The sequence below is a fragment of the Halteromyces radiatus genome, assembly GCF_025201355.1.
Source record: "Halteromyces radiatus strain CBS 162.75 chromosome Unknown BX664scaffold_4, whole genome shotgun sequence".
NCBI lineage: Eukaryota > Fungi > Mucoromycota > Mucoromycetes > Mucorales > Cunninghamellaceae > Halteromyces > Halteromyces radiatus.
In genome coordinates this window covers 1,439,731-1,467,617 of record NW_026251690.1, presented here as the reverse complement: position 1 = coordinate 1,467,617, position 27,887 = coordinate 1,439,731, and the positions used below count along the sequence as shown (strand labels likewise).

At 34.7% G+C, this 27,887-nt stretch overlaps 13 protein-coding genes across 13 annotated transcripts; 6 read left to right on the top strand and 7 right to left on the bottom strand.

Moving 5' to 3' along the window:
• The first annotated feature begins 71 nt into the window (after positions 1-71).
• BX664DRAFT_129874 (salt tolerance down-regulator-domain-containing protein) lies at positions 72-3,617 on the top strand. Its single transcript, XM_051539801.1, has 6 exons — positions 72-844; positions 941-1,455; positions 1,513-1,787; positions 1,866-2,101; positions 2,174-2,817; positions 2,891-3,617. The coding sequence occupies exons 1-6, from the start codon at positions 171-173 to the stop codon at positions 3,478-3,480; spliced, it is 2,934 nt and encodes a 977-aa protein (XP_051400075.1). The 5' UTR covers positions 72-170; the 3' UTR covers positions 3,481-3,617.
• A 694-nt stretch (positions 3,618-4,311) lies between these two features.
• BX664DRAFT_332486 (transmembrane adaptor Erv26-domain-containing protein) lies at positions 4,312-5,524 on the top strand. The gene is made up of 6 exons (XM_051545337.1): positions 4,312-4,448; positions 4,515-4,543; positions 4,638-4,688; positions 4,787-4,940; positions 5,006-5,164; positions 5,237-5,524. The coding sequence occupies exons 1-6, from the start codon at positions 4,379-4,381 to the stop codon at positions 5,476-5,478; spliced, it is 705 nt and encodes a 234-aa protein (XP_051400074.1). The 5' UTR covers positions 4,312-4,378; the 3' UTR covers positions 5,479-5,524.
• Positions 5,525-5,607: 83 nt separating this feature from the next.
• On the bottom strand, positions 5,608-6,276 carry BX664DRAFT_262769 (uncharacterized protein; the record flags this gene model as incomplete). Its single annotated transcript, XM_051540737.1, has 3 exons — positions 5,608-5,863; positions 5,934-6,059; positions 6,131-6,276. 3 exons carry the CDS (start codon positions 6,274-6,276, stop codon positions 5,608-5,610), a joined length of 528 nt encoding a protein of 175 aa, XP_051400073.1.
• A 389-nt stretch (positions 6,277-6,665) lies between these two features.
• BX664DRAFT_332483 (mitochondrial ribosomal protein L31-domain-containing protein) lies at positions 6,666-7,254 on the top strand. Its single transcript, XM_051545336.1, has 2 exons — positions 6,666-6,772; positions 6,827-7,254. Exons 1-2 carry the CDS (start codon positions 6,723-6,725, stop codon positions 7,092-7,094), a joined length of 318 nt encoding a protein of 105 aa, XP_051400072.1. The 5' UTR covers positions 6,666-6,722; the 3' UTR covers positions 7,095-7,254.
• A 53-nt stretch (positions 7,255-7,307) lies between these two features.
• BX664DRAFT_296805 (ribosomal protein S5 domain 2-type protein) lies at positions 7,308-8,548 on the bottom strand. Its single transcript, XM_051542223.1, has 2 exons — positions 7,614-8,548; positions 7,308-7,544 (listed from the first exon to the last, which is right to left on the bottom strand). Exons 1-2 carry the CDS (start codon positions 8,323-8,325, stop codon positions 7,360-7,362), a joined length of 897 nt encoding a protein of 298 aa, XP_051400071.1. The 5' UTR covers positions 8,326-8,548; the 3' UTR covers positions 7,308-7,359.
• A 482-nt stretch (positions 8,549-9,030) lies between these two features.
• Positions 9,031-10,839, bottom strand: BX664DRAFT_332481 (kinase-like domain-containing protein). The gene has a single exon (XM_051545335.1). The coding sequence runs from the start codon at positions 10,739-10,741 to the stop codon at positions 9,296-9,298; it is 1,446 nt and encodes a 481-aa protein (XP_051400070.1). The 5' UTR covers positions 10,742-10,839; the 3' UTR covers positions 9,031-9,295.
• A 713-nt stretch (positions 10,840-11,552) lies between these two features.
• Positions 11,553-13,469, top strand: BX664DRAFT_332480 (Endonuclease/exonuclease/phosphatase). Its single transcript, XM_051545334.1, has 6 exons — positions 11,553-11,717; positions 11,804-11,838; positions 11,914-12,494; positions 12,569-12,593; positions 12,648-13,298; positions 13,368-13,469. Exons 1-6 carry the CDS (start codon positions 11,637-11,639, stop codon positions 13,441-13,443), a joined length of 1,449 nt encoding a protein of 482 aa, XP_051400069.1. The 5' UTR covers positions 11,553-11,636; the 3' UTR covers positions 13,444-13,469.
• On the bottom strand, positions 13,389-14,281 carry BX664DRAFT_332477 (uncharacterized protein). The gene is made up of 3 exons (XM_051545333.1): positions 14,008-14,281; positions 13,848-13,935; positions 13,389-13,784 (listed from the first exon to the last, which is right to left on the bottom strand). The coding sequence occupies exons 1-3, from the start codon at positions 14,222-14,224 to the stop codon at positions 13,733-13,735; spliced, it is 357 nt and encodes a 118-aa protein (XP_051400068.1). The 5' UTR covers positions 14,225-14,281; the 3' UTR covers positions 13,389-13,732.
• A 128-nt stretch (positions 14,282-14,409) lies between these two features.
• BX664DRAFT_358798 (ribosomal protein L35A) lies at positions 14,410-15,255 on the top strand. The gene is made up of 3 exons (XM_051548059.1): positions 14,410-14,474; positions 14,732-15,014; positions 15,073-15,255. The coding sequence occupies exons 1-3, from the start codon at positions 14,461-14,463 to the stop codon at positions 15,094-15,096; spliced, it is 321 nt and encodes a 106-aa protein (XP_051400067.1). The 5' UTR covers positions 14,410-14,460; the 3' UTR covers positions 15,097-15,255.
• Positions 15,256-15,376: 121 nt separating this feature from the next.
• BX664DRAFT_385748 (P-loop containing nucleoside triphosphate hydrolase protein) lies at positions 15,377-19,249 on the bottom strand. The gene is made up of 10 exons (XM_051549272.1): positions 19,136-19,249; positions 19,048-19,058; positions 18,914-18,956; positions 17,812-18,815; positions 17,573-17,728; positions 17,206-17,510; positions 16,974-17,136; positions 16,795-16,903; positions 16,595-16,704; positions 15,377-16,529 (listed from the first exon to the last, which is right to left on the bottom strand). The coding sequence occupies exons 1-10, from the start codon at positions 19,184-19,186 to the stop codon at positions 15,431-15,433; spliced, it is 3,051 nt and encodes a 1,016-aa protein (XP_051400066.1). The 5' UTR covers positions 19,187-19,249; the 3' UTR covers positions 15,377-15,430.
• Positions 19,250-19,811: 562 nt separating this feature from the next.
• BX664DRAFT_358796 (uncharacterized protein) lies at positions 19,812-21,220 on the top strand. The gene has a single exon (XM_051548058.1). The coding sequence runs from the start codon at positions 19,828-19,830 to the stop codon at positions 21,181-21,183; it is 1,356 nt and encodes a 451-aa protein (XP_051400065.1). The 5' UTR covers positions 19,812-19,827; the 3' UTR covers positions 21,184-21,220.
• A 237-nt stretch (positions 21,221-21,457) lies between these two features.
• BX664DRAFT_332463 (WD40-repeat-containing domain protein) lies at positions 21,458-23,276 on the bottom strand. Its single transcript, XM_051545332.1, has 5 exons — positions 23,132-23,276; positions 22,640-23,068; positions 22,268-22,571; positions 21,842-22,212; positions 21,458-21,782 (listed from the first exon to the last, which is right to left on the bottom strand). Exons 1-5 carry the CDS (start codon positions 23,173-23,175, stop codon positions 21,533-21,535), a joined length of 1,398 nt encoding a protein of 465 aa, XP_051400064.1. The 5' UTR covers positions 23,176-23,276; the 3' UTR covers positions 21,458-21,532.
• A 194-nt stretch (positions 23,277-23,470) lies between these two features.
• BX664DRAFT_263855 (ras guanine nucleotide exchange factor domain-containing protein) lies at positions 23,471-26,299 on the bottom strand (the record flags this gene model as incomplete). Its single annotated transcript, XM_051540790.1, has 5 exons — positions 23,471-23,525; positions 23,585-23,955; positions 24,025-24,117; positions 24,191-25,207; positions 25,400-26,299. 5 exons carry the CDS (start codon positions 26,297-26,299, stop codon positions 23,471-23,473), a joined length of 2,436 nt encoding a protein of 811 aa, XP_051400063.1.
• Positions 26,300-27,887: the final 1,588 nt, after the last annotated feature.

The following is a 27,887-nucleotide window of genomic DNA, read 5'->3' as shown; positions in this document are numbered from 1 at the left end:
TTCCATTCACTCTTTTACTCTCACTTTCACTTACAGATTGTGAATTAATATCTATAGTGTTTATCTATTCTTACTACGTTTATTTTATATACCTTTGTCATTCGTCGTTGAATCTTCCTACACCCACCATCTCGTCCTTCTTATTCAACCTCTTTTTTATTTGGCTTTTCATGCAAATGACAAAGACCATGGCGACTACTTCTACTACAAACTCTAACCCTGATGGTCAATCTACAGCTTCTACTTTTACAACCAATACCACCAACAATACTGCGGATACAACAAAATCATCAAACGAAAAACAAGAGACAATACGACAAATCAAAGTCAAGTCAGTCCCATCTTCTGGTTTAGATGCAGCAAATGTGGATACTACAACAATGACAACACCGGTTGACTCTTCTTCATCTTCACAGACTACGACAACTACCAAAAAAAAGAAATCAAAACTTCAATCTTTCAAATCACTCTCTGATGCCACCATCAAGTCAAGATATTCGGTTCGATCTTCCACTTCTTCTATTTCTATAAAGTCGACACATCACCATCACCACCATCACCATCATCCTTCTCCTCATTGGTTGACTTCTTTTCCTTCACCCTCTTTGGCTAGCTCAACTACCTCCTCATCCAGTAAGAAGAAACATGTAGACACTCTCGATAACGATGAATTTTGGTCAGCCACTAGTTCAACAGAAGAACGTCAAAAGATTCGGGAATTCTGGTTACAACTTGGCGAAGATGAAAGGCGTTCTCTAGTTAAAGTTGAAAAAGAAGCTGTATTACGAAAAATGAAAGATCAACAGCGACATGGATGTAATTGCTCTGTTTGTGGGAAGAAAAGGTAATATAAAACAAAATGGCTAAGATGAATAATAATGTTACTACTTTTTGTTTATATTAATATCTCATATTTTTTTTATTTTTATAATGAATATAGGACTGCTATTGAAGATGAACTTGAAGTATTATATGATGCCTACTATGAAGAACTAGAACAATACGCCAATCACCAACAGCATAATCAACTTTATGGATCGCATACTTTACAAGCAGCAGCAGCATCCGCAGTAGCAGCAGCATCAGCAGCCACAATATCTACACAATCAAAAGCAATACCAAAAATTCCTGTATTTCCTCGTGCTCTTGGAGATGCCATTGATCATCGGCAGCTACAGCAACGTCTAAAACATAAACAGCAACTTGGTAATACAACTGATATTTCCGGAGAACACAATGCAAATGACGACGAAGATGAGGTTGACATGGATGATGATGAGGATGACGATGAAGATGAGTTTGAAGCATCAACAATGGTAACTCGACATGGTGATCCGGACAAATCTTTGGTAGATGTTGCTCAATATGCAGCAGCAGCATCTCAACTTGTCAAAAGTGGTCATTCTTCAGCAATGGCGGAACATTTTAATTTTGGTAACAGTCTCACAGTCAAAGGTAAATATTACTCAATATAAGGATGACATTTTATTCACTTTTTTTTTGGTATACTAGGTGGTATTCTTACGGTTGCGGATGATCTATTGAAAAATGATGGTCGAAAATTCCTGGACATGATGGAAAGGTTGGCTGAACGACGTATTCAACGGGACGAAGGCATCAGCATCGAAGGTGAAGATGAAGAAGATGATGTAGACGATGAAGATGACGAGGAATACTACGATGAAGAAGAAGATGATGACAATGATGACGACCATGGTGATCATATCTCTGAAAATGACAATGAAGATGACGACGATGACGACGATGATGAAGATGATGAAGAAGAGGTAAAAAAAAAAAAAAAAAAAAAAGATAGATATTTTTTTGCTAAAATCATCGATTTATATTTCACCTTTATTTGATAGCGATACTTTTTCAACGATACTCGAACGGAAGAACAACGCATTGAAGAAGGTCGTCGCATGTTTCAAATCTTTGCTGCACGAATGTTTGAACAACGAGTTTTATCAGCTTATCGTGAAAAGGTGGCTAGGGAACGACAACAGCGCTTGATTCAAGAATTGGAAGAAGAAGATCGGTTGCAAAAGGAACGAGAACTCAAAAAACAAAAGGATAAGGAAAAAAAGAAGGATAAGAAACGGTATGTGTCAGAAAAGAGAAGTAAAAAAAAAAAAAAAAGAAGAAGGTACTGAATCTTAATTTTTATTTATAGCTTACTGAAAAAACAAAAAGAAGAAGAACGTCTAGCAAAGGAAGCTCAACTCAAGGCTGAAGAAGAAGCACAACGACTTGAACGTGAACGTAAGGAAGAAATCGAACGACAAAAACGAGAAGTTGAACGACAGCGAAAAGAAGAAGAGCGACAACGCAAGGAAGAGGAACGACAGCGTAAAGAGGAAGAAAAGCGACGTCGACAACGTGAAGAAAAGGAACGCCGGCGGAAAGAAAAGGAAGAACAACAACGTCTAAAACAAGAACAACAGCGAAAAGAGGAATTGGAACGTCAACAACGACTGGAAAAGCAACGTAAAGAACAGGAAGAAAAGGAAGAATTGGAACGTCAACGACAGGCATTAGAAGCGACCACTTTGGAAAACAAGGAAACAACGAGTACTCCCGCATCTACAATTCCCGTCCAAGAAGGTCCTGTCACTACATCTACCGACAATAATGATATTCCAGATGAAACTAGACAACGTGTTCTGATGAATGCACTACTTGGTACTTCTGGTCCTTTGGCTAGCTCATCGTTAACATCTTCCAATGATTTACCACTTGATGAACAACGAAGAACTTCGTTTATACCTTCCCATTTGGATGTACTACAGTCATCTCGATCTCCTAGTGTGGATTCCGGTAATGAATAAAAAAATAAAAAAAAAGAAAAAGAGAAAACATATATTCAAGTCTCATCACTCTTCTTTTTTAGGCAATCTTGGATCTATGTTATCAATGTCACCTGGAGCTCCTTCAGTATTAGGTCAAGGACTTGGAGGTAACGTCGGCACTAGTCTCTTTTCGCCAATCAGCAATCCATTGGATCATTTACCAGGACATGTTAACAAAACTCGAGTATCTATCCCTTCTGTTGGTACTATTGGTCAACCCATCAACAACGAACGACGCTCCTTCTCCTCCACTTCATTAGCGGGTCATATAGAAGATTCTATGGATTCATCATCACCATCTTTGAAACGACGATCAAGTCCTGGTAGTGGCGTTAGCGGTATCAATAATACATCCTCTACACAACAACCCATTGGTGTGGAAAACTCGTTCTTCTCCAACTTTTTATTCGGCGAATCCAATCAACGTATCTCTTCATCTGATCATCCATCCTATCAACAAAGTATGCATCACGCCCCTTATGGTCAACCAATGATTCCTAATGATGCAAAATTATCTGGTGACATCAACTCGTTGGATAGACGATTTGGCGATCATTCTTATAATTGGACAAATGGTAAGTTTACCAAAAAAAAAAAAAAAATAGATGATATTCACATTATTGATTATTAGGCTGGAATGTGTCGAATGCACTTACCAATGGTATCCGTAATAATTTGTTTGGTGATGGAATGACGACGATGGATCGACATAGCATGATTATGGATCGGGCGAAAACAGCATATCAGAAATTGGATGAAATCACGCACAATCAAGCACCTAGTTCGAGCTCACAATCCTTCTACACTTTGATGCAACTACATAGAATGCTCAGCGATATGTATTATGACCAAAATGTGGATGTTCGTGAACTTTACGAAGTATTGACGATGGTAGGTGTACAACATGGATTTCAATGTGTATATAGTCATGGACATCAGGATTACGTGGTACGCTACATGTATGAAGCACAACAGCAATATCAACAACAATCATCGAATGGTATACCTCTTCTTTCTCGTTCAATCACATCAACATCATCTCCACCATTATCAACTCAAGGATTATCATCATTTCTAGGCAGTAATAGTAATAGTTCCCTTCCTCCACCTTCTCTAGCAAATAGATCTTCTATTCCTTCACATTCATCCATGTCTCCACCTCATCTATCATTTTCTTCTATTCCTTCTTCATTTACTTCTCCCCCATCATCATTACCGCGACTACAACAACATCATCATCAACAACAACAACAGCAACAACAGCAATCACAGCAGCAACAACAATCATATCCTTTTAATGACACAGCTCCTGTATTTGGTACACTTTCATGAATATTGATTTAGTTATTTACTACCTCCCTCCATGCAAATGATATCAATAAATTTGTTATTTTTACATACTGCAAGAAAAAAAAAAGAAAATGTCGGTCTTCAAAATACATTATTTGATCAGAACACACAGAAAAAAAAAAACAAAAAACAAAAAGGCAGTTCTGTCTCTCCTTCTTTTTCTCTTTACTATTAAAAAGATGAACTTTCTCCATCTTGTAGCTTATGGAGCTACTGGATTAGCCTTTTGTTTTCTTGTCCTTAGTTTAGGTAAGGAATAGTTGTGAACAATGCTATTTTTCTTCTTCTTCTTGTTACTGACTTTTTATTTTTAAGCGTGTGGATTATATTACCTGGCAGAATTGGTAAGTGATAATAAAAGATACTTTCATCGGATTGTATCACTTTACTCATTTTCCCTCTTTCTTTTTCCTTTTTTTTTTTTTGAATAAACTATAGGTGGAAGAATACACGGTATATACCAAAAAAGTGATAAAGGTTATGACCATGGTAAGTTTGTTATAATACTACATTAAAAAAAGGAAGTTGTTTTATGCAATCTCACATTTTTTTTTTAAATAAATATATATATATATCCTTTAACATAGGTTGTGGTGGCTATTCATTTCTTATTATGCATTTTTGATCGGTTACCCGTACTACAACTCTTATTCTCAGTGTTTTGTCATGGTGTCTATAGTTTGAATCTACAAACATTTCCATTTATTCAATTGTCTAGTCTTCCATTCATCAGTAGTTGTGGTAACAATTTCAATGAAAAAATCAATTTTTCTATCCTACTCACATTATTATTATATTACTTGTAGTGCTTGTATTTGTTGATCATTTCTTATGGTTCAAATACTTTACAAGATATTATCGGCCGTTTATGGATATTGCTTCATTTTTTGGGATTTGTGTTTGGTTGATTCCATTTACTTACTTTATCAGTCTCAGTGCGAATGATAATGCCTTGCCACTTAGTGGTAAATAAACATAACGAAATCAAAAAAAAAAAACCAATGCATAATGGAATCTTTCTTTTTTTTTTTGTATAGATCCGAGTGCAGCCGATATGATTCCACATCAACAAAAAACGGGACTTTTCAAGACATTGTTTGGATTTTTAGGCATTAAACAACAACAATCACAACAAGATCAATCTTTTTCAAGTCAATCATTCGATCTTCAACAACCATCATATCACAATATTCAAACACCATACAATACCAATATGACAACGCCAGTATCAAGATCACATTATGCATCCAATCAATTACAGAATAGAAAAGCTTTATGAATACCATTTTGAAAATAATAAATCTATATATTGAATATTAATTTAATTTTATTTATTTGATAATGAATATGAATGAAGGTGAATGATAAAAGATGAGAATATAATGCAAAAAAAAAAAAGTAATCATATCTAATCAGAATCATCTTCCATGTCATTATTTTGCTTTGTATCATATTCCAAAAGGATTTGCTTGGCCTTAATTCTTGTGGTTTTGTTCAGAGCATCGGTTGATAAGACAATAATGGGTTGTTTGAGTAAATCAATAGGCACAGTGAAATCATCTTGTTGTTGTTGTTGTTGTATTTCTACCACCTTTTCCAATTCTTCAAAATAAATTTCCAAAATATGATAGACAATGGCATCTGGTTTTTTACGATCCGTAGGACTAATAAAAAAAAAAAATGGTGAATAGTCCTATTCATCTCATCCCTAAAAAAAAAAAATAAAAGACTTACTGTAAAGGTCCTTCAAGAAGAAGACGTGTATAGGCTTCTACTTTAACTTGATCCCAATCATTTTGAGCCAACCAACAAAATGAATAAAATACAATCCGCCGGAATAAAAGAAGGTATTTATCCAATCTATTTCAACAAAAAAAAAAAAAAAAAAAAAGTTGATGAAAAAAAAAAAAGATATTTCAACTTTTTTTTACCTGAAACGATCTAAACCATGCCATTCTTCACAATGTACTTGCCAAAAAATAGAGATAAAAGGAAGAACATTATCTTCAGGTACATCGAGAATTAATGCTGCTAGATCATTGGCCAATTGTTGTTGTATCAAAGGTTTATCAGACATCCAGAAACAGTAAAATAAGCCTTTCCATAACTTGATTAGATCCTTCTCTGATAATGACCCTCCACCTACAGACAAGAATCGTTTGAGAGACCGAACAGCCTTGTCTCTATTCTTCTTTTCTATATAATATAAAATAATATGAATCAATATTATATATGTATGTATTTGTGTATATACCATTGGCAGCTAATTCTTTTCCAAAAGGAAGATAATATTCATCATTAGAAGTGGCCATTATGTAGATATATAAAAAAAAAGGCGGAAGAAGGAGAGAGAATAAGTAGCATTTTTTTTTTTTTTTGGAATGATCAGAACCCAAGCCACTTTATTTTGGGTAATGACACCCTTCTTCATGACTTTGACTCTCCGACCAAGTTCTCATTGCTTGAAAAAAAAAAAAAAACAACCTTTTCTTTTTTTTTTTTTTTCCTTCATTCTTTATTATCATGTTTGGTGCATTCCGTCCTTCGTTTGTTGCTCAAAGTGGTTTACTTTGGTAAGTTGATAACTTAACAACAAACAATATGGACTGATTTTTTTATATGAATAGGAAAAACCCATTTCGCATGTCAGCCACTCGTAAAGCCAATGTACGAAAACGATTACGAGAAGTAGATCAAGTCATTGCTACAGTAGAAGCATCAGGTGTACGTTGCAAAGCATTGGATGAAGCATTACAATTACCCAAAGAAATCGATATGCATGCTCGTGATAAGTATACCGTCTTTAGTCGTTATGGATTACACCACCGTAAATCTCTTCACAAGGTCCCTAAATTCACAAAAAAGACCCAACGTACAAGTCCTCCTGGTTTCTAGATTCCTTTTTGTATCACTATTTTTTTTTCTTCATCTATTTTTATCCCTTTCCATACTTTTTTTTTTTGACTTGTTTGTATATATAGAATCATCATTTTATTTAAAAGAATAACATGAAATAAACACATCGATACTTGATTATTGTTTTCTTTTTCTTTTTTTTATTAGTGTAGAAAAATGGAATTGAATGTAATATAACAGATGAATGATAACAAAAAAAAAATGGTAAAAAAAAAAAAAGTGGGGTAAACTATATATATATATACTATTTTTTTCCTTTTTTCTTGTTTTGGTCCATCTTGACATAACCACAATCTTCCAAGGCCTTCCTAGCGCAATTGTTGATATCCTTAAAACGATCAGCTCCAAGAAGTATACCACCAAACCATCGACTGACTACTACGACGACATCTTTGACATCCAAAATTTGTAATAAATGCATCAGACGACCTATAAAAAAAAAGGGGAAAATTAGTTACAAATGATTCATTATTGTCATTGATTTTTATATTTTTTTACCGCCAGCAGCCGTTTCACCATCATCATCATTATCTTGTAATATTTGATCACCTTCCAATTGGATTCGATAAGCCATGATATTATGAGTTGCACGAGCGATCTTGTTGTTTTGTAATAAAGTGTGCACGACTTGTTGGACTTGATGAGCTGTCTTGACATGAGCCACGTGAGCAACAAAGGTTGATTTTCGGTCGACGAGGGGTTCACTAGAAAAGATGGATGGAACAGGGTCGGTTGGCAACGAAGAAGGGTTTTCATTTTTGTTGTCGTTTTTGTTATTGGTGTTGTCTTCTTGAGGGGTAGGCAATGGGACGTAAGAAGGAGTAATATTGTCTTGAATATAATCACGTAACCATTGGATCCATTCAAACAAGATAACTTGACCAGGTTCAAACAATGCGCGTAATCCTTGTTCGATGGTGTCCACCATGTCACTGTCTACTTTATGAGAACCACAGTACCGAGTAGCCACTTCAAACACAGGCATATCCACACTAGGATAGGTGCTTGGAAAAAAGAGACGAAGTACAAATACGCGAGGAGACACAATATTAGGATCATCTTGATCGATATTCAATGTAAGACTGTACACTGCCTGATCCGCTGAACTGTTGCCTTGATCCAACTGTAAGATATCATCCCCATAGATGGCACACACCGCCATCCGCTCTTCTTGTTGTAATTGTTCGTTTTCTTCGGATGTTGTATTCATGGTTTGTATGAATCAAAAGAAAAGAAAAGAAAAGAAAAGAAAGGGAAAAAAGAAGAGGGTGAATTCTTTTACCCACCAAAGAGGAACAAATTCAACACCCGCTCTTACACATCAAGAAAGACCATGGATGATGATGATGTTTACTTTCTTTTTTTTGGCAATAAGGAGAGGACAGTTGAAAGATTGATAAGCTTGAAACCTTTTCTTTCTTTCTTTCTTTTTTTTTTTAAGAAAAAAAAAATGGAATGATCACGAACGATGAACGAAAAATGATGAAGGACCTTTTTTTTTTATTTTTTATTTTTTTTTTTTTTTCTACAGGCTACAGAATCATCAAAACAGGCGAATGATCCATTGATCACTATTTTTCTCTCAATATTAGGATACGGCGTGACAAAATTCGACCTAAATGGAATATTGAAAAAGTACATACAAAAGTATTATCATCCGTTTTTTTTTTTTTTTTTTTTTTTTTTTTTTTTTTTTTTTTGTGAAATAACATATTATGCAGAAATACCCACATTCTGATGTAGATAGATTGCCCTGCATTATTATTCTGATGTATTGATGAGATAAAGGAGGTTGATAAGATAATAAAAAAGGAGTAGGACTGAAATTGAAACGAACCCCATCAAAAAAAAGGCACGTGTACTTTCTTTTTTTTTTTTTTTCTTTTTTTATTAATGATTATAATTTTTTTTTTTATTTTATTTTTATTTTTTAAATTATAAAAAGGAATATAGACACATATACAATAATCAAGTTAAAACTATCAAACTAAACTACTACTATTACTAACAAAAAAAAAAAAAAGAGGGTTTTTCTTTTTTTGGGGGGAAAGAGGATATACACAACAAATAAATAGGACAAACCAATATAATAAAAAAAAGGGGTGAAGTGGAAAAGATGAGAAGGAGGGCGGGGGAATACTATATACAAATGGAATAAAAGAATAATATAAAGAAGAAGATCAATTCCACCAAGGATGTTTCATAATATCGTCCAAAGAGTATCGAGTTTCAGGATTAGGATCCAAACAATGAGAAATCAAATCAGTCAATTCGGGAGAAAAAGAGTCAGGCACTTGATAACGTCCAGAAAGAATAGTTTGCCGTAAACGGACATCATAATCATCATCAAACGGTAATCGACCGGCAAACATGGCAAATAAAACCACACCAAGAGACCAAATATCTGTTTTGGGACAGGTCAATACATGAGAAGCTTTGATTTGTTCAGGTGCACAATAAGCTAATGATCCACCAACAGCACTACTTGTAGCAGTACTAAGAGAAGAAGTTGCTGCTGCCAATGTTGTATCAACATCATCATCATTATTATTATTGTTGTTGTTGTCATGTTGCATTGTTTTTTGTTGTTGATGTTCTTGTTGTTGTTGTTGTTGTAAAGAAGAGAGATGAGAAGTCATAGTAGTATGTCGCTGATACACCGCTAAGCCAAAGTCACACAACTTGATATTACAATCATCATCCAAGAGAATATTGTCCAACTTGATATCCTTATGTACAACATTGCACCAACGATGTAAATGATCCACCACCTTACACAATTGTAAAAATAATTGTTTCTTTTCTTGATCAGACAATGGTCGAGTAGGTTGTGCTTGTAATCTTTCCAATAAAGTACCATGGGAGCAGTAATCACAAACAACATAGGTAGCATGATCGGTTTCCAGCACCTTTTGAATACGTACTACGTTGGGATGATCTAAAGATTGCCAGATTTCTAATTCTCGTTCCAAATGATGATCTTCAGTCTCTGTATTCTTTTTCTTGATAATCTTGATTGCCACTGTTTGTCCATTACTGATACAATAACCTTTGCGTACAGTAGAAAAACCTCCACATCCAATGACTTGATTCATCACGTAATCATCGATTTCATCACCTTGTTGTTCTTCTTGATAAAATCCAGTCAAAGAAGTACGTTGAGGAGAAGTAGGACTAAAACAAGAAGAAGATGGCACAGTAGGTGAGGCAAAGCTAGCAAGGAAAGTGGCAGCAGGTGATTTCAAATGTTCCCAAGATTGACAAGTAACGTGAGGTGAGGGTGCACTAGTCTTGCGAGTAATGACAGATTTGTTACGAGCCACACGGTGTTGAGTATGAGGAATATTGACTCCAATATCTTTGAGAGCAGGTGATGTGGAAGTAGACGAAGAAGATGAAGAAGGTGAACCAGTAGGTGACAATGGAGGTTCACAAGAAGCCATGAGTGGTGAAGGACATGACGATTGACGTTGATGACTTACTGGTCGTTCATGGGGAAAGGTAATACCTAAGGATTGAGTATCAATGTGCAAACCTCCTCCATTAGAATCGTTCTTTGCCTTGTTAAAAAAGTTATAAAAATGTTCGTTGTCGTTTTCTTTTGGTGGTGTAGAGTATCGGTACATTCAATCAATAAAAAAAAAATAATAATAATAAAAAGTAAAATATATATAAAAGTTGATTTCAAAAGAAGAATTGAAAAAAAAGTGAGATGTCAATCAAGTAATAAATATGTGTGAGATAAAAAAAAAAAAAAAAAAAAAAGTGAAAAAAGAAGGAAAGAAACAAGAAAGAAAACAGAAAATGAAAAAAAAAAGTTATTGTTATTTTTAAAAGCACGCACAAAAAAAAAATTGCTTTTTCCTTGGGATTTTTTTTCTTTTTTTTTTTTTATATCGGAAGGCTGTATAGGGATGTTGGTTATCTCTACCAATCAAATTCTCCATTCTAATCAAATAAGACCATCAGCCAATCAAATTCCGTTTCCATCTACTGATAAGAACAAAGGAGGGAACTGATGGAAATTTTTTATTTATGTTTTCTCCTTTTCTATTTACCTTTCTCATTCGGTTTAGGATGATTCTGGTTGGTTAATAAAATCATACCGATCAAAAAAGAAATAGGGGATGATGATAAAACTTCCCTCCTCATTAAAAAATCAAATATCATCATATTCTTTTTACATTAAAATAAACTTCAAAACTTTATATAAAAAAAAAAAAAGAAAATGTCAAAATATCACATGATTTATTCAAAAGTGAGAAAAAAAGACATGTGTTCTTATCTTTAGATGCTAAATCAAGTCTTCGTGTAACAACCAAAAAGAAGTTTCCGTGCCAATAATTGGTGTCGTTTGGTTGCATGATTTGGCCATGCACTGACAGCAAAAAAAATAGGCAATGACGACGATTTACAAACCACCGGAACGGGGTTTGAATAATTCTGTGTGGCGTATTGATCGTGTTTTCTCTCTCTCTGTCTCTCTCTCTCTCTTTTCCTTCTTTTTTTTTTTTGAGATCGATGCGGATATTATCTTGGAATATCAATGGGCTAGCAACGACTCTTCAATATCATCCTTGGTCAGAGACAAAATCATACAAGGTATTATGTCTGTTTTTTTATTTATCCTAATAACCAATAAATAACCTATCCCATTTTTTTAAAAAAAAAAAACTTATTGTATATAGAATTTACTTGACACGCTTGAAGCAGATATTATATGGTAAAAAAATAAATTAAATCATGATGGAGTCATTGTTAACTCTTCCTTTTTTTTTTTTCTCTCTCTCTCATCTAGTCTACAGGAAATCAAAACTCAACGATCGAAACTGACACGCGATATGGGGTTAGTACCTGGTTATGATGGTTATTTTTCCTATTCCAAGACGAAACCAGGATATTCTGGAGTCGCAGTATATGTCAAACAACCACTTCGTCCGCTTGATACAGATGAATGTATTACGACTGGTTTGACACCCACCTTTTTAGACACACTCAAAACAACGGATCGCGAACTGTTGAATAATGAAGGCCGCAGCATGGTAATGGATTTTGGTCAATTCGTGTTATTCAATATCTATTTCCCTAACGACAGTGGAGAGACGCGGATGGACTTTAAAATGGATTATCATCACTGTGTACGACAACGAATAGATCAACTCTTACAACAAGGTCGACAAGTTATTTTGGCTGGGGATATCAATGCTGTACATGAACCTATAGATCATTGTGATCCCAAACAATCTATGAAAGAACGTGGTATTACTGATTTTAAGGATCTCCCTCATCGTCAATGGATCGACAAACTCATTGCTCCCAAAGGTCCTCTGGTAGATACTTGTCGATTTTCTCATCCTAATCGAAAAGCCATGTTTACTTGTAAGTCATGTTTAAAAAAAAAAGCTTCATTTATTGATTTGTATGATTCTGTACTGATTTTTTTTTTTTTTTAGGTTGGAATACTAGAATCAATGCAAGGTAATACACTATATAGTTATATTACTTAAAATATTGACTTCATTCTTTATATAGACCAGCAAACTTTGGTACACGAATTGATTATGTTCTTATCTCTGAAGGGCTTTTACCATGGTTCAAGACAGCCGATATACGTGCAGATATCCTTGGATCAGATCATTGTCCTGTGTATGCTGATTTTAAAGACAGTTTACAAGATGACAACAATGTTATTGATTTTATCCCCAATAATACCACTATCGATACTTCATCTCCCTTCTTAGCTGCCAATTATCCTGAATTCAAGCAAAAGAAGCTATCCACCTTTTTTACCCAGAACAAAGCAACCACCATTGGATCACCATTACCACCATCACCAGCATCATCAACATCATCAGCATCATCAACATCAGCAACCTCTTCCTTAACAACAACGACAGGTACCAAACGAAAATCCATGAATACAGGAGAGCAAGGCAATAAAAGACAACAAAACTTGATCAAATCATACTTTGAAAAGAAATCAGATACTCCAAAGGATGAGATGATAGATATGGAAGCAATTGTATCCCAGATGGAAGCACGGCAAGAACAAAATCAAGTTTGGACCGATTTATTCCAACCACCGACTGTCCCACGTTGCCGTGTCCATCAAGCGAAATGTATTGAATATACTGTCAATAAAAAAGGCCCAAATCAAGGAAGAAGATTTTATTTATGCTCAAAGTGAGTAAAAAAAAAAAAATATAATAATAACCATATTGCCGGTACTGATTTTTTTTTAATTCATTAAAGACCTGTAGGACCACAAGATGGGAATAGTGTAGATTATAGATGTGATTTTTTTCAATGGAAACATGATAAAAAATAAAAGAGATTGATTTTTTTTTTATTTGACATTTGAATGATGATATGTGATAAGTGACGTATGTGATGATGGTTTGTGATAGATAATATAATAAAGGTTGATTTTTTTGTTTTATTGATATGAATAATAGTCGATGAGAATGATAAAACAAATGATGGTAATATTGACGGGCCTTTTTTTTTTTTTTTAGATAATAATGAGAGGGGGGAATCAATCGGTCCAAAGCCGAAAATGGATGTTAATACAAAAAAAAAAGGGGGGAAATAGTAGAAAATAGAATACAAGAAGGGGATCAAAAACATAAACATTCTTTTGCACCAAAACATAAAATTAAACCGGCCACACTATCATCAAGAAAAAAAAAAAGAATGAATATTCATCCAAATCATCCACGTGTTATCCCTTACCAACCCCAACAACAGGCATCTTTTGATCTTGACGGTGTATCGTGCACAATCACTGTCTGTGGTGGAGGTGTAGGTTGATAAAAGTGTACTAAGAAGAAAAAAAAATTAGGTATTAATGAATGAATTCTTTTTTTTTCCTTTTTTTTTTTTTTTTTTTTACCAGAAGTGATAGGTTGAATATATTGAGAATATCTTGCTCTAGAGGATAAACTATGATGAAAAGAAGAAGAATGATAAGCAGGAGGAGGTGATCGTTCTAAAGAAGTGGTTGTTGTATTGATGGTAGTATTAGAATATCTTTTCCCATGATCAACAAGGGTTTTCTTTTCGTCTTCTATGGTTGTAAGACTAGTAGGTGACAAAGGTTCTTTTGACATTGAATGTTATTAATGGCGATTTTAATGTCATATAACGATAAAAAGAAAGAAAAAAAAAGTAGTAGAATATAGTAACAACAAGGACTTATTAGAAAAAAAAAAAAAAAAAGTCCGGCGGAGATCGGATTGTCTTCATGTTGGGCAATCCAAGAAGTTGCAACGGAGGATGTCCACCCAATCTTTTTGAATTTCATTTTTTTTTCCTTCCTCTTTTTCCTTTTATACATATTCACATAATGGCTGTTGAACGGTAAAGATAGAAAATTCTTCATTGATACATGTTTTATATGATAGACAGATAGATAGATAGATAGATGAATGGATGAATGGATGAATGGATGAATGGATGGATGGATGGATGGAATGAAAGGAAACATTACGAACGTCCGCGAAACCAAATCATTTACAACTGCCAACATTATTCATCGCTCTTGTCATTTCATAATTTATCTGTCTATCTATCTATTCATTGTAAATGAACAGCTGACTGATACAATGTATTTCTAGTTTGTATAGCAAGGGCCGTGTTTTGGGCTACGAACGTGCCAAGCGCAACCAAAATCCCAACACCTCTCTTATCCAAGTGGAAGGTGTGCAAACCACCAAGGATGCTCAATTCTACCTCGGTAAGCGTATTGCCTATGTCTACAAGGCCAAGCGTGAAGTCAATGGTTCCAAGGTCCGTGTTATCTGGGGTCGTGTTGCTCGTACTCATGGTACTAATGGCGTTGTCAAGGCTCGTTTCCGTAACAACTTGCCTCCCAAGGCCTTTGGTGCTTCTGTCCGTATTGTAAGTTACATTTGAATGACATTAAAGAACATGGATTAAACTTTTTCTTTATATATAGATGCTCTATCCTTCCAACATTTAAACATTCTTTTATCATCGATATTGGTTTTTATTTTTTTGAACCAATTTGTACATGCAATAAAAAAATAAATGTTGATTATATTATTCACGATTGATTTTTTTTTTTTTGGTGAGATTAGATGGGATCATAGTTGTGAAATAATAATAAAATGGTTTTATTGATTGATTTGTAGACTATGACGATAAGGAGAAAGGGGGGGGGAAATAAAAAGGATACTAAAGAAGTAAAAAAAGAAAAAGACAAACGCTTATAAACAGATCATGGTACAAAAAAAAAAAAAAAAAAAAAAAAAGAGAGGATAAATAAAAACAAAATAAAAAAAAGAAAATGACCTTCATGCATCCATCATTGTCATGGTATCATTGATTCTATCCCGCAGAGCAGCAATGGATGCCATTTTTTCTTCCAAAAGTTCATCCAAAGAGTAGAGATACGAACGGAATTGTTGATTCGATTGTCCTGTCAAATCACGAAGCTTTTTTCCATTGCCACCAGTCTCATCATCATGTTGATTGTCCTTATTGTCATCATCACTTGTATCCTGATTGGAAGAGAGTTGTAAAGACATGGTTGCCACTAGCTTGCTTTCCCGCTTGGTATATTCTGTTACTGAACGTATTTCTGCCCGATGTAGCTTGACAAAGTCTTCCATATCCTTATAATCTAATTGTAAAGCAGCTGTTCCATTGCCGCCGGTAGATGTTGGTTGAGCTGCACTACTTGATGATGAAAATGAGAACCGTGTACTGCTTGTTGGTGTGGTAATACTAGTAGGTGATACTGGCATACGCCGTTGTTGTTGTTGTTGTTGTTGTTGTTGAGGTGATGGTGGTGCGGTATCATAAGGGTCCATAGTCAATGAGGGTGATCTTTGTATAGTACTTGTAGTTGATGATCCACCATCTCCCAATACCATACCAGAAGAGGATCGACTCATGAATTTGGGATTTGTGCTGCTGTATGGTTTTGGTGGTAAAATGGATGGTTGGGACCAACGTTCAGGCTTTGTACCAGTGGGTGAAGGAGTTTCATTTGCTTCATCTTGTTTATTATATCTTGAGACAGAAGAAGAAGAATCTCGACGCATGGTGTAAGAAGGTGGCATCGTTGGTGCCGGTAGTGTATATTGAGGTATAGGCTTCTGAGTCGCTGTTGCAAAAGCATTGGATCGTATCAATTCGTCTTGTTCATGAGGGAAGTCCACATCAAAGATATTTTCTTCACCCACATTATAGGTATCTTCGTCGAGTATATCAGAGTCTTCTTGACTATCTCCATCTCCAAAGTAATCATCATGTGTGTAGTTTTCGTCTTCATCGTCATCATCATCATAGTTCAAAGATCGGTCCATATCAGTCGCACCATTGGATCCACTACTTCCACTACGTTCCATGGTAGCTCGTCTCTCTCTTTCACCTTTCAATTCCTTGACTCTACAATACATTCACATTATTATTATTAGCTTTCTTGTAAATCTTAATCCATCCTATCAAGTTACCTATCAGCATAACGTAAAGTGTTCAAGGTATGTTCACTGTTGCCACCACTTGGAGAAATCGTTGCAATCATACATGTACGAGAATTACCAACAAACGAGTCCTTAAGTACCTGTTAATAATTAAAAATAATAACAAGTGAATCATCATTTATAGGAAACCTTTTTTTTTTTTTTTTTTTTTTTTTTTTTTTTTTTTTTACCTGAGTGAGTTTGCTTTGTCGGAATGGAGTATGACGTTTATCTTGATCCAATGCACGAATACATTCTTTGAGAGCCAGTAAACTTTTGTTGATTTCAGCACCTTCCATTCTAAAGAGATAGAAGAAATTAGAATTGCATGTTGTATACCTTTCTTTTTTTTTTTTTTGGTTGAATTTACCTTGTTTTTGTATCTGCCTCACCACGATCAGCACCACGTTCAGAACCAGCTAAATCAATAAAACTAAGTTTTCCATGGATTTTCTTCTTGTTTTTCTTTGGTTTTAAAAGGACCTGTAAAACAGCATGAGATCGAGATGAACTATCGTTTGCACCAGTGGATCCTATATTTTTTTAAAAAAAAAGAAATGTTCAATTCATATTGATTTCTATTCCAAATATAGAATATTTACCAGTACTACGAACTTGATTTCCATAATCAAACACTTGAATCAACTTGTCCACATTGTCAATTGGGTATTCCTTTAGACCAGAAATGATCACGTTTTGTTTCCCATCTTCACGAGCAAACAACTTTTTACGATTATTCAACAAATCATAAAGTTGACCCTGATAAATTTCGTAGAGTCCAATCCATGCAGACAAATGTTGGTTTTCTGGTTTTCGTAGTATTGAAAAGATATCCTTCGCAGCCATAATATAAAGTCCATGCTTTGGATCCAACATTGTAAATGTTTTCCCAGACCCAGTTTGTCCACTATACAAGAAAATAAATAAGAATTTCCATTTCTTTTTCTATGATTTTTTTTTCAGACTTACTATGCAAAACAAGTAGCTTTTCCACCTTCAAATATATATTTCACCAAGGGCAAGGCTGTTCTTTCATAAACTTTGGAGTTGGAAGTATCTAAATCAAAAACATCATCAAAAGTGAATGAATGTTGTTCAATGTACCGAGACATATCCAAACGTAATCTGTAAGAGACCAAAAAAAAAAAAAAAATATCAGTTTTCATTTACGGATCAGTGGTACATCTTTTTTTTTCTCTCCAACTTACTTTGGTTCATTAATATGAAGACTTCGTGTTCCAATACAAGGTGAGATATCCTTTTCACCCTTTTCCAATTCTTTGCGATTCAAAGGTCGTTTACGTACACAAACACGAATTTTCTGATATAGGTCGCTTGCTGGAAGAGCTAAGAATGAAGCATTTGCTGAAGTTGATGATGCTGCTGCTGCTGATGATGATGAATTCATTGTTGTATTTGTCGGAGTGGAAGGACTACTGGTAGAAGAATATTTGAGAGCACCCATACTCGCTCTAGATTTCATTGTTGGCATACCATAAGCATTGAGTAAAGGAGCAGATGTACGGTATCGTCTTGCATTGTCCTCTTCATCATCATCATCGTCATCACTACTGTTGTTGAGTCCTGACAAGATAGATTTGACAGAATCATCCTGATCCAAATAAAGCGAACGTCGTAAATCAGCACGTTGACGATGATCCCGAGTAGCTATACCAGTTGGTCGCGAAGGTAAACAAGACATATCCAATCGACTGGCATCAGACATGGTTCGTTGACGAATAGGTCTAGGGGATATGTTGCTATTGAGATTTGTGTTACTAGGTAAAGGAAGAGTACTTTTGTTGGGTGTAGGATTGTTGTTGATAACACTTGGTCTTCTATGACGTGAGATTCGTGAAGAGGCAATATTATTGCCACTGTTGGTATCCAAAGGAGAAGTACTGTTGGGTTGAGGAAGTCGACTGGTATTGTTGCTGTTGTTATTGCTATACAAAGGTGATAAAGGAGATGTCACTGTTGAACTATCCATAGTATTGTTTCCATGGTTGTTTGTAACAATAGTTGGTCTGGACGTTGTATTGTAAGACTGAGGTCGACGTAGTCCAGTTGTCATTGTTGAAGCTGAAGTGACCATACTAGCAGTATTGAGTCTCGGATTTGGGTCTTTTCGTAATAGTTGTATCAAACCAAATATCTTTCTCCGATCAGCAATATCCGTAATACCAAGTTGAGCATAATCTTGTACAGATAACTATATTTTTTAAGAAAAAAAAAATAAAAGGAAAGAAAAAGGAAAAAATATGGAGGTTAGTAAAATGTATACATATATATAGAAACGATGAACTATACCTGAGCTAAACTTTGTAAATGGTTAATACCATGAGTTGAAAATCTAAATAAAAAAAAAAGAGAGAGAGAAAGAGAATAGATAAATCATCTAATAGTTATATTTTGTTCGTATGTATAAATTAAGTTAACCTTACGTTGGGTAAAACTATTTACGTGAAAAAGAAATAATAGGTTAGGTCAAACAAGGTGTAAAAAAGTATTCAAAAAAAACAAGGTACTTACTTGTTCCAGGTCATGTTGACGTAAGGTATCTAAGAAGACAGATGTGGTCATCCTTTGGTGGCTGCCAAAGATGGTAAAAGAGAGAGGTTCACTTGATAATAAAGAAAGAAGAAGAAGAAAAAAAAAAAAAAGAAAAGAAAAAAAGGGGGGCGGAAAAGAGAAAAAAAAAAAAATAAACGAAAACCGTGTAAGCATTTCACTACACTTCGAAGCGGACTATAAAAACATAGTGTGTCTTTTTCATATATAATATATTATATATAATGAGTGAGAAATTAAGGGGCGTCCTTTTTTTTTTTTTCTGACACCAATGATGAATGAATATGGTTAACATAACAAAGAAAATATCATTACTCAATGGATAATTCATTTTTCCATATTAGGTAATGACTTATCTATAAGATGAATAACAAAAAAAAAAAAAAAAAAAAGAAGGAGAAGGGAATGTTAGCCACCAGGAGATAGAATGATTTTTTCGTTTCAACAAAGACGCATTTTGTTGTCTTTCTTCTTTATATCGATAATTATACGCCGTAGATGTTTCGAATTTGAGGGTCAGACCAAAAAAGAAATTTTGATTGGTGGAACGTTCACTTACTTTTTAGAAACAGGTAACCAATCTTTTTTTTTTCTATTTTCCGCTTTTCTTCTTCACTTCTTTTTTTTTTTTTTTTTTAATAATCTTAAACGACATGGTTGAAGAAGTCACAAAGAAGTTTGCTGTAGGTGATATGCCACCTTCTCCAACGACTAGTAATCCTATTACAAATACTATAGCAAATACCCACAAGAAACCTGTTAGACACCATGTCAAACGACGATCCAGTGGCCGGGTTCATGTTACCAAACTTGCCCCTATGGCACGAGCTCATGCACAACATACTGCAGAAGAAGACGATGCTGACTTTGCAGATGAAGAACAACAAGTGACCCCTGTACGCAAACCTATGAAACGGTCTCACTCTAGTAAATCCATTCATCGACTTTCTTCAAACGATGCTCATCGAAAAGTCAACTTATCCGGATTCACCATGACTACCAAAACCACTACCACTTCAAATAATAATAATAATAATAATCATGACTCACCACCAGCAACACCCACTGATAACCAAACGACAATATCAACAAAATCAAAATCAACCACCACTGTTTCATCTGCCACACCAGTTCCTTCTGATACTGATCATCAACAAAAACTTAAAACAAAACCTCTCACTAGTCCGAGTTTTCAAGTGTCTCATCAATCCACTGCCGCTCCGATAGCTCATATCTTGAATGCCACAGCCAATACCTTGGTGACCCCTGATAAGCCAGCCCTTGCCAATTTGACCACATCATCATCATCAACTACAACTCCACCCCCTATCGTCAAGTCAAAACATCTTTCATCCAAGTTTATTGACCAAGAAACAAATGAAAGATATCATCATCATCATCAACAACAACAGCAACAGCAACAACAACAACAACAACAACGATTACAGCAACAACATCAACAGCAACAACGATTACAGCAACATCTTCAACAACAACAGCAGCAGCAGCAACAACAACAACAACAACAACAACAACAACAACGACAATACGATCAACAGCAACGACAACAACAGGTTACAGAAAACAATTCTTTATCCGATGATATTGTGCGTGCTAGTTTAGTTCTTGCAACGGAAAGTGTGGACAAGGAATACCAAAGCATCTATCTATACCAAGATCCCATGGTGGCCAGTTTGACAAGATGCCTTCAACAGCGACAAAGGAAACCAACATCTACCCAGCTTCATTTACATCGCTTAGCTCAAATGGGAACTCAACGAACGTTTTCTTCATCCATCTTACCGACCATGGCCACACTGTCTTCTCCAGCAGCCACTGAACAACATACAGAACATCGTCAAATGGCGCGACAACGGCATCAACGGTTACAAGCAGCTCATATGTCCTCTGTTCATCCTTCCTCATCCTATAGCTCTGATAACAAGCAAGCAGCAAGTCGTTGGAGTGCTGGTGCGTTTTTAGATAGAATGTTTTATGGCACTTCCTAGATGATTTTATCTTTATATTCTTTTTCTTTTTTTTTTTTTTTTTTTGGTTTGTTTGTGTGGGAAAATACCAATGGATGGATGATCTTCTTTCCGTCCTGTTTTTTTTTTTTTTTTTGATCCCTCCCTATTTTTTTTTTTTTTCCTTTTGTTTTTTATGAATATCACTATATTATTATAGTTTGTACTTTTATTGTTTTATATTTTTTTTAATAGAAATAAACTTGACTTTTTGAATGAAAAAGAAACAATCTTATATATATATTTTTGTTATTATTATTTATTGAGGTATATTGGAATAAAAAAAAAAGAGTATATGATACAAGAAATGTCTAGATATAAAAAAAAAAAATTATGTCCAACAAACAACACGACCACTTGCATTGGCAGAGAGTAAGGCAAGAGAATCCAAAGTAGGATGGAATTCATTGACAGCAGGAATGGCCGTGATCCGATCTTCATCATATAAATCCGTCAGTTTGGAAACAGTTTCGGCTGAAAAGACACTACATGGATGATTCATATTACCAACAATAAAATGAGGATGATCTATTCCAAATCGTCGATTTTCATTCCATTTAGTCCTAAACATGGTCACCCATCTATACATAAAAAAAAAAAAAAATGAGCATCATTCCATCCTAATGAGTCCAAACTTTACTTTCCAGTATGACAATTATGTCTAATTCTACCCTTCAAATCTACATGATCGGTTTTGTTGAGATCAAAAACGCGAAGATAATCATCATAACATGAGGTGGCCAATTGTTTTCCTGAAGGAGACCAATATGCACTTGTCACTGCAAATCCATGTTCCAATTCTTGTACATTTTTCTTGCTATGTTTCGATAAATGGCGAGTATCCCATATGGTGGCTGTTCTATCATTACTTGCTGCTACCAATAAATGTGAATGCACAGGATTCAAATGGATACATCCGATTTTCTTATCCCGAAGTGTCAGCATGGTTTCTGTTTTGTCACTACGTAAATCTCGAATACCTAATTGACCATCACCTGTTGAAAAGTATAACTATAATATATGATGAATATCCTTTCTTTTTTTTTTTTTTTTTTTTTTTTTTTACCACTTGTCCATTCTGAGTCATATCAAAACTAGTAATAGGATAATCATTAGTACTAAGCATCACACTACCAAATGAGGCCTTGTTCATATCGAATGTTTGTATAGAACCATCATAAGAGGAGGTATATAAAGTCAAAGGATCATTTATACAAAATTTGGCATCAGTGATTCCTCTTGTATCTGGCCTATAAGAATATACCACAGGATCTCCAGTTTCTTCTTCCTTGTTGTTGATATCCCAAAATGAGAGATGTCCGGTTGAACTAGTAGCTATGGCAAGTAATTTAGTTTTATTAGGATGGAATCTAAATAAAATAAAAGGAACGAACATATAAAGTCAAGATTTTATATATATATTATATTAATAACTTACAAACAATGGCTAATCCTATCTGGTGTCATTTTCACAGTAGCCCATTCATGTCGAATGGTGAGATTGTCCAGTTGTTCTTTCAGAGGTTCCAAGGATGGATCTACCTTGATATCTTCTTGATCATAACTATTATCTGTATTGACTGAACCCACCATCTCTAAAAAATGAGCATGATCCTTTTCATTCAATGTATCGACTCGTTCAATCTTGACAGGTGAAGAAGGTCGGTTGACTACAGTATCGTTTTCGTCCACTTCCATCTGTTTTGCTGCGATACCACGGATCCGTGCTGATACTCGACGAGGTTGGGTAGGTGCTGAATGTTTCTTGGGGTGATGTTTCTTGATAGCTGGTGCTTTTGTCTTTTTCAAATCTGTCTCTGCTGGCCGCATAGGCACTTCCAAGGATTTTAGTAATTCTTGATTGCGTCTTTAAAAAATAAAAAAAAAAATTAGATCTATAGATAAATTATTCATGTTAACTTTAACTTACTGAATATTTTCTAATCGTTTCTTTTCATATTCTGATAATACCATTGTTGAATATTTGTGATAACCAACAGAATTAAAAAAGAAAGAAAAAAATCGCGATTGTTCAAACAATCAAAAATAATCCGGACATTTAAAAAAAAAAAAAAAAAAAAAAAAAAAAAAAAGATAAGCAGAAGTGATTGATTTTTTCTTTTTTATTAACTTTTGACATATTATTAAAAGAAGGAAAAGGATATAAAAAAAAAGTATATGTAACTAGGTAAACAGTAAAAATAATAATAATAAAAAAAAAAAAAAAGAGAGAAGTATGACAAAAACTATACAATAAATAGAAAGAATACTACAAAAATCCAGATTCTTGCAAAAGACGTGTGATTTTTTCATCTTCGCGTTCCCTAAAAATAAACCAGAGTGAGTATAATATGTATATATATATATATATAAAGATGGTTACCTTGGTTCCAATTTCAAGCTTTCCTTATATAATTGATCTTCATCTCTTGTACTTTGTAGATTGGCACGAATAAAAGATTGTACTTCATCCACTGTCTTGAGTTTGTAGAATAAGGTTTGATATTGTTGGATTTCTCGAATCACTTCGGCTGTCTTTTCTCGTTTAGCAAAATTAATCAAATCTTTGGATTTCTTGATAATGTTGGAATTGCCATCTTCAATAAATGTCAAATCTTGAAGATAAATACCAAGGAATGGAATACAAGGAGGATTCACTGAATGAATCAATTGTCGATATTCACTAAAGTTACGATTGGCACCCATGATTTTTCGAATTTGTGATAGGATTTGATTGGTACGAGCTCCCACCATCTAATAGTATATAAAATCATTAAATCATTCTTTTTTTTTTCTTTTCTTTTTTTTTTTTTTTTATTTTACCTCCCAAGTTCTTTTCAAACGACCTACAGAACTATTATCAAAAGCGGAAAGAATAGCCATACAAGTATTAAAATTATTCAATTCACGACATTTCTATATTAAAAAAAATGAAAAATGAATAGGATAAATGGGATTTCATCTTTTTTTTTTTTTTTTTTTTTTTTACCTCAGCTACTTGTACCCAAAACTTGATCAAATTACAACGTTTCTTAATATCATTTTGACTTAGAATAGCATCTGAAACCCAAGAGGTGACTTGATTACAATATTCAATAGAGGCACGGATATTGACAGAAGTAGGAGCAGCATCATCAGGAGTTTCACGAGACCAAGATTTATCCAAGCATTCAATAGGTCGAATAGAACTATACATTTTGAAGTCCATAATAGTCAATTGTCGGGCCAGTTCAGTGGGATCTAGGTCCAAAAGTTTGAATTTTTTCGGATTGCGAGGTAAAATCGATTGAGGAATGGATTGAGGTGTCCATACCAATTTTTTTAATCCACCCACGTCCATTTCAGTGCCTTCCTTTCTCTTTTGAATCAGTCGTTCCAGTTGATCCGTCGAAAAACTGAGGGTCATCCGGATGGTTGTGTCAGTAAATTTCATCAGTCGGTCTAGAATGATTTGATCTTCTTCATCGTAGTACACTTCCAACCAGTTCTTGAGTACGTTGAATACACGGAGTCGTACCAATTTCAGTTTTTTTTGCCGCCATATTTCCATGTCATCATCTGAGATATCGGATGGTGGTACCAGGTTGTACCGAGCTTCCAATAAATCCAATAATTCGGTTGATGTGCAGAAGGACCGGTATGTTAGTAAAAACGTGTTGTTGAAATTCATATCCAGATAATCATGTAGAGTCAACCGTTCCACCAAAGCTGCCAGTGTACCGCCTTTCACATTACCTTCCATGTTGAATGAAATATCTGACAAATCATAATCATACGATAGATAGGATGGTCGGTCCGCCGTTGTAGGGTTTGTTGTCACAATGTCTGATGAAGGAACATCATCACCAAAGAACTTTTTGAGTTTATGTGATGATTTGGTAACTTCTAATTCTTGTGATGCTGTAGAAGGATCATTGGTTACTGGTGCATTTGGTGTCTTTTCCATAATAGCCGTTGTTATTTTTGGTTTGGATGTTGCGTTCGCCCGCGAATCGCTTGATGATCGCTTTTCAGTTGACATATAGGAAGCATCGATGGGTTTGTCATTATGATGGAAATTTGGAGGAGCAAACATGGAGGAGTCTGTCAATTCTGTATCATTATAAGTAAGGTTACCACCGCTAAATATGCTGTCACCCATAAAAGTAGTTCGATCATCGTCATCATCATCATCACCAATGCGGTCACCGTAATGAACATCATCAATAAGACCGTCATCACCATCACTGTAAGCATTTGTTGTTGAAGATATTGTTGTGTGTTTGATGGTATCCGTTGCAATGGTATCCAAAGATGGGCGAGTTGTTATATCGTTATCGTAAACCAAAATATTGATACATTCACAAATATTTCGAATGGGAATATGAATACTTTTAGCGGCCATTTCTACATCTAAAAGTACGTTATCGAGAGGTACATGTTGATTGGTCACTTGTTGAAGATGGCAAAACAGTCGACCCAATCCATCAGAAAGTGCTTGTTTATTCTGTTGCAAATCAGATATCAATGGTGATCCCTCCACAGTGACAAAATCAATATCATCCACAAGACCAAGGAATTGACCAGTTTGACTTGAAAGATTTCGGAATTGAGTAAACATTTTGGTACCAAAAAGAAATCGATAGTTGTCAGTAAAATGATCATCTTCTTGTTGTCGGCCAGCCTTGATATTGAAGAGAATGGCATCTACTGATTCATGCATATTTGTCCCATAGACATCCAAATTATCAGCAAGATCATGTTGAAGAGCATATTTGGCTTGTTGTTCTGATTTTTTTTGTGATGCTTGTTTGTATCCAGTAGAATCACCATCCAATACCAATTTGGGATCAATGTGTTGAACTGGTACACCAATGTCTTGACAAGTCCCCACAAAGTTACGTACAGCTACCAAAAGTTCATTGTTTTCGTTGAGGAGTTTGGGCACATATTCACTACCATGATCGGCAGTCAAAAAGGAAGTAAGCATTACCTTGGACATAGCAGCCATCATAGTACGATGATGACCACGAAGAACAGTATTGGAGCGAATATAATTAGAATCCTTATCGATGGTACCAGATGCTAAAAGCATAAGTCGTATAGAATCCGTAACCATATTTGAACATTGAGGAAGTGACGATGTTTGTCCATTTTTTCCAGTTTGATTGAGATTACTGATTGCCACTGCAATACGTGTTGATAGAATATTCCAAGTAAGAGGTTCATTCAAGTCAAGTTTGCTACGATTATTGGTAATATCTGTTGAGGATGTGTTGCTGTTGTTGTCGTTGTTATTACTATTGTTGTTGTTGGTATGTCGTTTAACGTCGTTATCATCACGTTGAATGGTAGAAGAAGTGACTATTGGTAAGTGATTTGTAGTTTTTGTTGTTTGTAACTAGTTACCAAAAAAAAAATGAGTGTTGCCATTCCTGATATGTAATAAAAATGCATCTCCCCCTTTTTTTTTTTTTCTATTTTTCTATTCTAGTATATTTACCAAACGACCGGTAACAAAATCAATATGATTCATATCCCACGTGGTTTCTTGAGTTTCTAAGTTACAATAGTATACACGACCTTGATGATTTTTTCGTTTGACCCATTGAGAAGGAAGTGTTTGATACTAAAGAAGAAAAAGAGAAAAAAAAAATAAAAGAATCATTAAATATTTACGAAACAGAAGAGGTCATTTGCACTTACTATATCCGATATTTCTTCATCACGTGTTTGTGTTGTAATGTTCAAGATTTTCCCATCCGATTGATCAGTACTTGTTGGAAGATTATATTTGATTTGTTCTTCATTATTATCATCATCATTATTATTGTAGGAAATATCGCCAATATCATTTTCAGGATTATATTCGTTCATACTTGTGGCGTATTCACTATTGGTATTATTCAAATAGGGATCCAAAGTCGATGGAGTACTAACAGTTGTTGTTGTTGTTGTTGTTGTAGGAAGAGGAGATGTTTGTATTCCTTCAGTTGTAGTGGTTATTATTGTAGGACGAGGAGGAGATGTTTGCATTTCACCGGTGAGTTTATTATAATAATAGCAATCAGTGCCATCTTCAGTTAATTCCATGATCCAATTTGGTGGTAAAGATATTTCTGATTTTTGTTGATTGATGTCAATGGTATGATCGTAAGGTAAACTAAGTCTATTTTCTTGATTTCGTTGTAATGGTACACCATTTCTTGGTACTCGAGGTAAAGGAAGTGATGAATTTGGAGTATATGGACGACTCGACTCCTAAATATAATAATAAATAGATTTTTTTAAGTTTCATATTATATTCTTCATTTCTTTTTTTTTTACCTCATATAGATTTTGTTGTTGATATGGTTTTGCTATTTCTATTGTACTTGATGATTCTACACCTGTGATATCTGTATATTCTTCAATGATTTGTACATAATTACTAGGAAACCAGCCCCTTGAACCATTACACCTATTAATAAAGTGAGTTTTATGAAAAAAGTATTATGCAAAAATATATAATATATATTATTAAACTTACCAACCGTCCCACCAACCAGATTTAAGTTTGTTTAATACATCAATACAATCACCTTGTTCAAATTGAAGTGATGATGTGTCGTTGGATTTAAAAGAGTATAGAGCACGTACACGGCATATAATAGGTACAGTAGGCATTATTCAACATTCACCCAAAAAAATATATATATATAATAAAG

What these genes read in the sequence shown, in the direction of transcription:
- BX664DRAFT_129874 (XM_051539801.1), top strand. Translation starts at nt 171, where the DNA reads ATGCAAATGACAAAGACCATGGCGACTACTTCTACTACAAACTCTAAC. An exon ending in TAACAGTCTCACAGTCAAAG is followed by an intron (nt 1,456 to 1,512) that starts GTAAATATTACT and finishes TTGGTATACTAG; the next exon opens with GTGGTATTCTTACGGTTGCG. An exon ending in ATCTCCTAGTGTGGATTCCG is followed by an intron (nt 2,818 to 2,890) that starts GTAATGAATAAA and finishes CTTCTTTTTTAG; the next exon opens with GCAATCTTGGATCTATGTTA.
- BX664DRAFT_332480 (XM_051545334.1), top strand. Translation starts at nt 11,637, where the DNA reads ATGCGGATATTATCTTGGAATATCAATGGGCTAGCAACGACTCTTCAA. An exon ending in CTTGAAGCAGATATTATATG is followed by an intron (nt 11,839 to 11,913) that starts GTAAAAAAATAA and finishes TCTCTCATCTAG; the next exon opens with TCTACAGGAAATCAAAACTC. An exon ending in TCGAAAAGCCATGTTTACTT is followed by an intron (nt 12,495 to 12,568) that starts GTAAGTCATGTT and finishes TTTTTTTTTTAG; the next exon opens with GTTGGAATACTAGAATCAAT.
- BX664DRAFT_358798 (XM_051548059.1), top strand. An exon ending in TTGGTGCTTCTGTCCGTATT is followed by an intron (nt 15,015 to 15,072) that starts GTAAGTTACATT and finishes CTTTATATATAG; the next exon opens with ATGCTCTATCCTTCCAACAT.
- BX664DRAFT_332483 (XM_051545336.1), top strand. Translation starts at nt 6,723, where the DNA reads ATGTTTGGTGCATTCCGTCCTTCGTTTGTTGCTCAAAGTGGTTTACTT. An exon ending in GCTCAAAGTGGTTTACTTTG is followed by an intron (nt 6,773 to 6,826) that starts GTAAGTTGATAA and finishes TTATATGAATAG; the next exon opens with GAAAAACCCATTTCGCATGT.
- BX664DRAFT_332477 (XM_051545333.1), bottom strand. Translation starts at nt 14,224, where the DNA reads ATGTCAAAAGAACCTTTGTCACCTACTAGTCTTACAACCATAGAAGAC. An exon ending in TATTCAACCTATCACTTCTG is followed by an intron (nt 13,936 to 14,007) that starts GTAAAAAAAAAA and finishes TTTTCTTCTTAG; the next exon opens with TACACTTTTATCAACCTACA. An exon ending in GATGCCTGTTGTTGGGGTTG is followed by an intron (nt 13,785 to 13,847) that starts GTAAGGGATAAC and finishes TCTTGATGATAG; the next exon opens with TGTGGCCGGTTTAATTTTAT.
- BX664DRAFT_358796 (XM_051548058.1), top strand. Translation starts at nt 19,828, where the DNA reads ATGGTTGAAGAAGTCACAAAGAAGTTTGCTGTAGGTGATATGCCACCT.
- BX664DRAFT_332486 (XM_051545337.1), top strand. Translation starts at nt 4,379, where the DNA reads ATGAACTTTCTCCATCTTGTAGCTTATGGAGCTACTGGATTAGCCTTT. An exon ending in TTTTCTTGTCCTTAGTTTAG is followed by an intron (nt 4,449 to 4,514) that starts GTAAGGAATAGT and finishes TTTATTTTTAAG; the next exon opens with CGTGTGGATTATATTACCTG. An exon ending in TGATAAAGGTTATGACCATG is followed by an intron (nt 4,689 to 4,786) that starts GTAAGTTTGTTA and finishes CCTTTAACATAG; the next exon opens with GTTGTGGTGGCTATTCATTT.
- BX664DRAFT_385748 (XM_051549272.1), bottom strand. Translation starts at nt 19,186, where the DNA reads ATGACCACATCTGTCTTCTTAGATACCTTACGTCAACATGACCTGGAA. An exon ending in AAAGCTACTTGTTTTGCATA is followed by an intron (nt 17,511 to 17,572) that starts GTAAGTCTGAAA and finishes TTTCTTGTATAG; the next exon opens with TGGACAAACTGGGTCTGGGA. An exon ending in GACAAAGCAAACTCACTCAG is followed by an intron (nt 16,705 to 16,794) that starts GTAAAAAAAAAA and finishes AATTATTAACAG; the next exon opens with GTACTTAAGGACTCGTTTGT.
- BX664DRAFT_296805 (XM_051542223.1), bottom strand. Translation starts at nt 8,325, where the DNA reads ATGAATACAACATCCGAAGAAAACGAACAATTACAACAAGAAGAGCGG. An exon ending in TGGTGAAACGGCTGCTGGCG is followed by an intron (nt 7,545 to 7,613) that starts GTAAAAAAATAT and finishes TTTTTTTTATAG; the next exon opens with GTCGTCTGATGCATTTATTA.
- BX664DRAFT_332481 (XM_051545335.1), bottom strand. Translation starts at nt 10,741, where the DNA reads ATGTACCGATACTCTACACCACCAAAAGAAAACGACAACGAACATTTT.
- BX664DRAFT_332463 (XM_051545332.1), bottom strand. Translation starts at nt 23,175, where the DNA reads ATGGTATTATCAGAATATGAAAAGAAACGATTAGAAAATATTCA. An exon ending in AAACGATTAGAAAATATTCA is followed by an intron (nt 23,069 to 23,131) that starts GTAAGTTAAAGT and finishes TATTTTTTAAAG; the next exon opens with ACGCAATCAAGAATTACTAA. An exon ending in GATAGGATTAGCCATTGTTT is followed by an intron (nt 22,572 to 22,639) that starts GTAAGTTATTAA and finishes TATTTTATTTAG; the next exon opens with ATTCCATCCTAATAAAACTA.